The sequence below is a fragment of the Sinocyclocheilus anshuiensis genome, unplaced genomic scaffold, assembly GCF_001515605.1.
Source record: "Sinocyclocheilus anshuiensis isolate Anshui unplaced genomic scaffold, SAMN03320099.WGS_v1.1 scaffold1170, whole genome shotgun sequence".
NCBI classification, from domain to species: Eukaryota; Metazoa; Chordata; class Actinopteri; order Cypriniformes; family Cyprinidae; genus Sinocyclocheilus; species Sinocyclocheilus anshuiensis.
Window position 1 is genome coordinate 2496703 of NW_015538055.1, and position 8906 is coordinate 2505608.

At 35.0% G+C, this 8906-nt stretch overlaps 1 protein-coding gene across 4 annotated transcripts in view; it reads right to left on the reverse strand.

The window, feature by feature from the left end:
• Positions 1-8906, reverse strand: part of stard13b (StAR related lipid transfer domain containing 13b) — a 96968-nt gene that overhangs the window by 35805 nt on the left and 52257 nt on the right. The window contains exon 1 of one of the 4 annotated variants that reach the window (XM_016479182.1): positions 8256-8627. The exons of the other annotated variants lie outside the window; for them this stretch is intronic. Within the exon in view, the coding sequence (XP_016334668.1) occupies positions 8256-8379 (124 nt within the window). The 5' untranslated portion in view covers positions 8380-8627. Of the gene's footprint in view, positions 1-8255; positions 8628-8906 lie in introns of those variants that run through there. 4 annotated transcript variants of the gene reach the window in all.

Consider the following 8906-nt stretch of genomic DNA (forward strand, 5'->3'; position numbering starts at 1 on the left):
CTGTATATATATATATATACATGTAAGTCACTCACAGTTTAGTTATGCTAAAGCACATTAAATTAGAATTTGTGCAAATGAAAAAAAAGAAATAAAAATTATTTTACAAGAAAAAAAAGGAAATTAATGGAAGGTTTGCAAGAGCATCTGTTCCATTGCCGCATGGAACAACCCAAGACTTCAGACTGAAAATCTGAAAATCTTTGCAAAGAGTTCCACCCTCTGTTTACTAAACTCCATCACTCTTAAGGCACTGGTGAACAAGCACACATTTCCTGTTAGCATGTGTTATAAGCCTCTCACTTGTGTGAGCGAGCACATAAACACATGAACCGGGTACGAATGGGCACGACACCAAGTTAAACACATTCTGTGCCCCCTCCCTAACTGGCACATACTAACCATACTAGAAACCACATAAAGACCGCAATTCAACCAGCGCCTGCAATCTTGCTGCTATTTATACACAAACTACCCCATCCCTCACTCCAACGCCCCTCACCACAGGAAAGTTTTCATGTTTTCAACTCTGTAACAGTTTTTAAGATGTTCTGTGCAGTTTGTGTCACTACATTAAAAATTATCTCATTTGTTGACCCAAAGCTTGAGCTTATAAACAAGGTACAGTGCATGTTCTAGCAATCCCATAATGCACAAAAGTGCTCTGTTAAATACAGGTGTAACTTGAGTGACTGACAGACCCTAATGAATGCTGTGATTTGTTTTCCACACAGACCGCTTAAAGAGTTGATTAATGTTATGCTGAATGGGATTTTAAATATTATATATGTGTGTGTGTTTGTTTGTGTGTGTGTGTGTGTGTGTGTGTGTGTGTGTGTGTGTGTGTGTGTGTGTGCATATACTGTATATATAGGGGTTTTCAAGCATCAAAACAAAAGTTTCTGAGAAGAAATGATGACTATCTTGCATTTTTACCATTATTTACAGAAGACACCCATTAAAATGTCATTCAGTGAAACAATAGATCACAAACCAAAAAAAAATTAAATCCTGACATATTTACAACAAGAATTATTAGATGACATTAAAAGACTCATTTGTCAACATTCTCAACAATATGTTTTTAATAATTTAAAATATAATAAAATTTAGTATAATCACTTTTTCTTTTATATATTTTAATAAGCACAGGTCTGAATAACTGTTGTTATATTTGTACATAAATATATCTGTTACAATAGGCGCGTTTCCATTACCCTTCAAATTGCGCAAATTGAAATTGCGAATTGAAAATACGCCTAATGGAAACGCGTCAATTTCGCAAAAACGCCCATATATCGCAAAAAAAGTTTTTACGCTCACATGAGGTGGTTTTTCAGGCAATGCGAAAAAGGAATAATTCGCAAAACTGCAATGGAAACGGCTTTTTCGCATTTACAGGTCACATGGTGTATGTAAAAAGTCATATGATCATTCTTCAGTGTACTATAACCTCCAAGAAATACTTCATAAGTGGCCGCGCTCCAGTATAAGGGGCTTTCCCTTCTATTAATGTTTAGACAATTTACACTGCACACGTCTGCGGTGCAGTGTGGCTCTGATACGGTCACTGAAGCTGATTACGGCCACTCAATTGTCCACTGCTTGTGTTTATGTTTTTATACAGTCTATGGTTTATTCCAGCCGCGCCACGCACGTTTCTGAAGCGGCTCTCTTTGCTGCTTCTGTAAAGATACACGCATAAGCCTCCTTTGAATAAATATAGCCAAAATCCATCAAAATCCCACCAAAATCCATTGCCATGACTTATTGCGAGAGGCAAAAGGTTATGTTTAAGTCTCATAACATTGGTTAATGGAAACGCCGTCATTTCGCAATACTTTTTTATCGACATTTATAAAATATCGCCAAAGTTTTGCGCAAATCTGTAATGGAAACGCACCCAGTGATGATGGAACATTATTTCACCCATATTTTGACATTTTACTTTCACAAAAGTTATTTGAAACATTAAATTAGATACTTCATTCAATCTAATAGGCTTTCATATATTTAAAAAAATCAGTTTTGTACATTTTAATTGATGCAGACACCAAAACGGGACATCTTTGATATATATAAATACAGCATAAAAATGAACAAAAATAATAATAGCATTAATAAAAATAATAAATGGACTTCATAACAATAAATTGACTCAATACGAGTGAAAAACAGGCTGACATACAATGATATTCCATGGAAGAGTATAAATGATTAACGACTAATTGCTGTTTAACAACAAAAGCCTACTCCAGTTCTGGCACAGGTTTGGTTATTTGAAGGAAATGAGTGGTAATAAGTGTACTATGCACTTTACTGACCCAATTTTACAGCACAATGAGTCAGACTGACAAAGAAAACAGCTATTATCTCATACCATATCATAATTTCAGTCACTTTAATTGGTCTATATAGACATATGATGGTATCTCCAATGGCTGTACATGGAAATGGCTCACAAGTGCTCTCTGATGAAGCACTCTGGAATAAAATGAAATAAAACTTTCGACAAATCATTCAACAAAGCTACCGCTAGTAGAAAATAGTTAAGGCAAGTAAAATCAATTATCAGGTGCTTATTTCAACATAGCAAGAACAATGACAGGTTTTTGTGAACACTACGCCCGCGCCTCATTTGAGTGATACAAAATCTTGCCTTTATTAACTATTGACCGAGATTGCTTTGTAGATTAGCCACTTCTCCAACACATTTGTAGCTATATGTAGGAGAAGTGGTGTTATTGAAAGCAGATCAAACATCTTTGTCATGCAGAACTAAGTGCTTTTCCAGATTTAGCTCAATATTCAGAGCCAAATCTGCCATTGCCAAGTCTCTCATCATCTCTATGCTGGAGCCAAAGATGAATGTCTGACAGCTCTCAAAATAAATGTATGCAAAAGTGGAGGAGAGAACAGACCCTGCTCACCACTCGCCATCTCTCTCATTTGAAGGGACACAAAATTTTGAAAAATAATATTAATGTAACAATTACAATAATAACTTGAATGCAAACCTATTTTCAGATGTTGAATTTTAAGTATTAAAGATTTCTAATGGTATACTTAGAATGCTCTTACCTTGCATTATCTTAAAAAATATAAAATAACAACAAACAAAAAAAAGTTAATAAAAAAGAGATCAATTAAATATAAAAGAATAAAAAAATAAATTAAATACAAGGCTAATAAGAAAAGGATAAATGAATGAATTAATAAGTAAATAATAAGTAAATGAAAAAGAAAGAAAGAAAATAAAAATATAAAGATAAATAAATGTAATAAAAATGTAATAAAATAACTAATAAATGAATAATTTATGAATGAATAAGAAGAAAAGAATAAAAAGATAAATTTAATTTTTTTTTACAAATAAATAAACAGAAAGAAAGAAAGAACGAACGAAAGAAAGAAAGAAAATACACAAAGGGGATAAAAAAGATAAAATAAAAATAAATCATTTAATAAATAAATAAATAAATGATACACAACTGGGAAGAAAATAATTTAAAAGATATAAACATAAATGAACTAACAGCTAAGTAAATGAAATTCAATTAAATAAATAAATGCATAAAACAAGACATCTTGAGAGGCATAGTTGTTGGCTCTGATGGCATCAAAATAAGCCACTGCTCCATATAAAACCTGTCTCAGCACGTTTGAACTCAATGGCAACAGCATAAACCTCAGATCTTTGAAGAGCGCAGTAGAGGCTTTTTGGGATGTTATACAGACAGCACTACTTCACAGTCATCTTGGTACTTCATTTGTGTATTTTTCCACTAGCTGAGGCAGAAGCCAGAAGCAACTGCCAAGAAAATGTAACTGTATTTGTACACCTTCATGAATTAATAGCTACATTTTGATGGAAACAAAAATAAACAGTTTTGTGGCTTCCACAATCAGGTCAGATGAGGATTAGCCACAAGAGAGGCCAGTCAGAATGACAGCTGATTCCTAATAAAACGTGCTGGCTGAGAAACTCCAGCCTGGGATGCTGACTCCACAACTCAGACGTACAGAGAGCGAAGATATCAACACAGCCAGTGGAAAGAAAAGTTATCGGCATAATATTTACTCTGTGGGTTTCTGGGAAGGGACGCTGAACGTGGGCAGGAGCCAGATAAAACCAGCAGGTGCTTACGATTCGCTCCAGCAGGGAGAGACGGCAGACAGCGAAATGTTTCTGCTGTCTCCTCTGAATTCTGCTTTGATTGAATCTCTCATTGAAAATGTCAAAGCCGCATCACATTTATGAGTTTTCTCTGCTTTGAGGAATCTGTTACTTTGTTAGAGCGTAACTTTATAAGGCAACACCGACTGGATTGTGTGCAAAACGAGCTAAATGTTGTTGTAATCCGTCTTTCTTGTGGCCCTTGATCGCTGCTGCCTTCGGTTTAAGAGGCTCTTTTGCAAATGGCTTGTCAGGAGATTTGAATGATGCCTAAGCGTTCTAGCCTATGATCCTGAAACAAAAGTGTTGAAATGCAGACCATAATGCAACCATAATGCAATCCTATACAAATCCCTCATGTGGGCTGCAATGCTTTAGTCTTGGACGGCAGACTCATGGACAGTCCACTGATTAATATACAAATATGGGAAATGCCGGCTGAAATTTAAAATGCAACTTCACATTTATTAAACCCGCTAAAACATTTAAAGAAAGAAACCTGGTTGATACAACCAGCATTTTTCCATCTTCAGCTCTTTTCCAATCTTCCATTCTTGAACCATTTCTATTTCCAATAAATGCTGTTCATTTGCACTTTATATTCATCAAAGAATCCTGAAAAAAATGTATCATGGTTTCCACAAAAATATTAAGCAGCACAATTGTTTTCAACATTGATAAGAAATGTTTCTTGAGCACCAAATCAGCATATTAGAATGATTTCTGAAGGAGCATGAGTAGGGTTGGGTATCGTTTGAATTTGATCAATTCCGATTCTGATTCTGCTTATCGATTCCGATTCTTTTCGATTCCCAGTTTCGATTCCAATGTGATTAAATAATGATATCAGACATTTATCCTGTGCCTCTTTTTTGCAAACCATTTATTGGAGCTAAATACCATGAACAAAAATCAACAGGCTGCATAAAAACTGGACTCTTTAAGAGCTGTTTGTGTGCAAAATCGTAATAATGTAATCGATAAATCTTCATTTGAAGTGTCAAATTAATTTCAAAAGGTGATTTACTCTATTTTAATCGCTACCATACACATCGTACACACAGTTTATATCTGAACTATAAACTTTTATCCCAGTACTTCTGTGATTTGCGAACGCAGATTTAAATGTTCAAATCACACAGGGGTGATCGTACGCAGCATGTACAAACCAAGTGATCACAACATTGATCGCACACGTCAAAGGTTGAGGAATGAAACAGACGAATCATTTGTAATTTAGGAATAGAATCATGTTGGTGTTTGAACCGTGATCGCGATCTTTAAAGCTGCAGTCCGTAAGTTTTGCCTCTTTGTCGCCATCTCTGTTTGAAAACCTGCAATTGCAGCTGTGTGCGGAATTATCTATTTGCGTGGGTTGTGCTCTGAGTTTTGAGGAGTATGTGTGGCAGTCAGTCACCGCACCGGTGTGGATATTTACTGTAATTCGCAATCACAGATTCTAGCCTACGTCTTGGAATATATGACCCAAATAAGAATTGTCAATGTATATTGTCATCTGAACGAGTAAGTAACAAGTCTGCCACTTTTGATTTGACCAACTGAGGAAAAAAGCATTACAATAAATCGCGCTACCAATGGTGATTTAATCTAAAGATTGGTTAGCTCATATCACATCAAACCGTGCAAATGATTATTATTGTTATACTTTATTCTCAAATTATTAATGTTAACAACATCAGCATTTCGTGACTATGAGTATAGTGTGTATTAGCGTGTAAATTTCAATTTCTGTACTGTCTAATATCTAATTGTCATACCATTCGAACCCAAAAAGCAAACTATGCTCCCTTTGAACTGGTTGTCTTTAAAATACAAATCTTGTGTAATCCCAGGCTATCTGTAATCAGAAGCACATTTAAAACTGGAATATAATTTAATTTCATTCACATGTGTTTTATAAACACATAATCCTTTCTGGATTATCAAATATTGATTTCGGAACATTTTTAACCAAAAAAAGTTACGGACTGCAGCTTTAACGCTCTATTAAATTAAAGTGCTTTGTCATGTTGGTGGTGACACCTCTCTTGCAACATGTTTAGCTATCACAGATATTATACTTAGCTTTTTTGGCTTCTGATCGTAAATGTAGCCAAACTTTGGAGCACTTAGATTAGCAAGCAAGGTCCTGGCAGATCGCTAGGTCCTCACAGATAAAGGGAAAAAAGTGCATAGGAATCGATAGGCGGAATCGAAATTTTAATTTGACAACAAGTATCCGATTCCTGACCTTAAGTACCCGATTCTGGAATCGGAATCGATTTTCGATTCCCAACCCTAATCATGAGTCACTGAAAACTGGAGTAATGATGCTGAAAATTCAGCTTTGCCATCACAGGAATAATTTACATTTTAAAATATATTACAAGTTGTAATAATATTTCACAATATTTCTGTTTTCACTGTATTTATTATCAAATAAACGCAGCTTTGCTGAGCATAGAAGACTTTTTTCAAAAACATTTAAAAATCTTATTGACCCCAAACTTTTGAATGTTACTGTATAACCAGTCATTTTCAATTTGTCCAAAGCTTTAAACAATAAACTTTGTTTTGAAGGACAAAACTAAAAGGTGGAGCTCTATCTGCCAGAATATCCTTCATTATTGAACTTTTAATAGAGGCTCAAGTCAGACTGAAATATACTCCTCTTGGGAGCCACACTGAACTCTCCACTGTCATGCCTCAAAGAGCTCCTCATTGTTTGGCATGTGTATAAACAGTCAGGCCAGAGCGTGCACATGACTGCCACCTACATAGCACATCACATCTCTGAAATACATATATTGAAATGAACGTGATAAGCATGCCAACAATGCCTCAACATTTCATCTCCATCCCCATGGCAGCCCGCCCGATCATGTGCCCAAATAAACAAAGAATCTTGAACAAAACAAATATACAAGCTGTTAAAGATTTCAATCTAATAACAGCAGAGTTTTAATTACTGTCCAATAAAACAAACAGATGGTCCACCATAAAGCACTACAAGAGAAAAATAAAGCTCCAATATGAAAAGTGATTACTAGTGTTTTCCACTAAGGCACCACGTTGCATTGACTGACATCTAGTGGTCAAACATTGTCAAAAGTGGTCATTTTGAATACATCACCAGAGGTTTAGAAGTCTATAAAAGTCAATAGCAGTTTCTAAAAATGTTCAGCACATCTGCCATTAAATTTATACTTAAACAAACGCACAGAAATAAAATGCTGAAAGTAGACTAGTGGAAGACAGATTATGCAGAACTCTCCATTCAATATGCATCTATCTATGTGTGTGTGTATGTATATATATATATATATATATATTTATTTATATATATATATATATATGTATAGGCTATATACATACATACACATACATCTATGTTGTCACATTCTACTGAAGCACGTTGTTAAATGTGTTCTGTGTTATATAGAATGTGACAACATAGATGTGTGTGTATGTGTGTGTGTGTGTGTGTGTGTGTGTGTGTGTGTGTTTGTGTGTTTAGCCTATATAACCACGTTGTTAAATGTGTTTCAAATTATATTCAAAACGTAAAAAGTGCCATATTATTTAGCTAAAACAATGGTTTGATGTGTTGGTACCTTTAACATTTTGTTCCATTAATTATTTGTCTTGAAATTGTTTTATCTTTTACATTTTGCTGAAAAACCTTCAATACACTGAAAAATATGTGGGGGTTTTGGGAATTAATACATTTCACAAATAATTGTAGTAGACAGACTTAAATATTAGGCTACTTTCTTGTAAACAAAAAAAATGTACTCCAATAAATAATCTTGATTTTGATTTACAACTTCGAAACATTTACATTAGTAAAAAAGTGTGACAAGCCCCAGTCTTTCTTACTGTATTATACCAAACCCCTAACGATAATGCAACTGCAAATGTTACGCAACTTAAAACTTCAACAGCGATGCTCAACAATCTCAAGTCCATAAATAAATGCAAACTTTTCGTCCTCACGGTGAGCACGTCATCATATCGCTGTCATTCCACGCATACGCTGCAATGCAGAGCGCGCGAACTTCACTTCAGTGTCACTAACCTGCAAGTCGTCTCTCTCTGACGCTTTTCCACAATAAATCCCAAGCTTTGGACGTGGATTCTCTGAGCTGCTCGCTGAACGATCGTCTGAGTGTCAGTGTGAGAGACTTTCGTTTCGCTGTCATCGTCAATCCGCGCTCATAACAATCAATCAGTGGCTCGCGCGCAAACTCCCGTTATTTCTCAAAGATAGCGAGACTCCTCGTCCTCTTCTTCACCTGCCCCACAGCCACAGACCGAAACGTGAAACTTTTCCGAAAAATAAATGCATATTAAAAATAATAATGTGCTAATAATGTCCTAAATAATCCAGTTTAGGACATGCGTTGGTAAAAGACACGCGCAGCCGCTGTCTGGAGCCGCCGTGTGTTTCAGAGCAGATGTGGGTTTGTTTGAAGTTTCTCCTTCAGTCTCTCTCTCTCTCTTAATTATATAATCTGTATATATTAGATATATAATATAATTATGAAATATATAATAAATAAATAAATATATATAAAATACTAAATAGGGTTCTAAAATGCATATGCTTCAAATATATAAATGCAAAAATTTATTTTTCCACTTTAGTTAGCTTTTTTTTTTTTTTGGATAGACAGAGAGAGAGACCTCTATTAAAATACACAAATACAGAAGAGAGCTTTTTAACTAA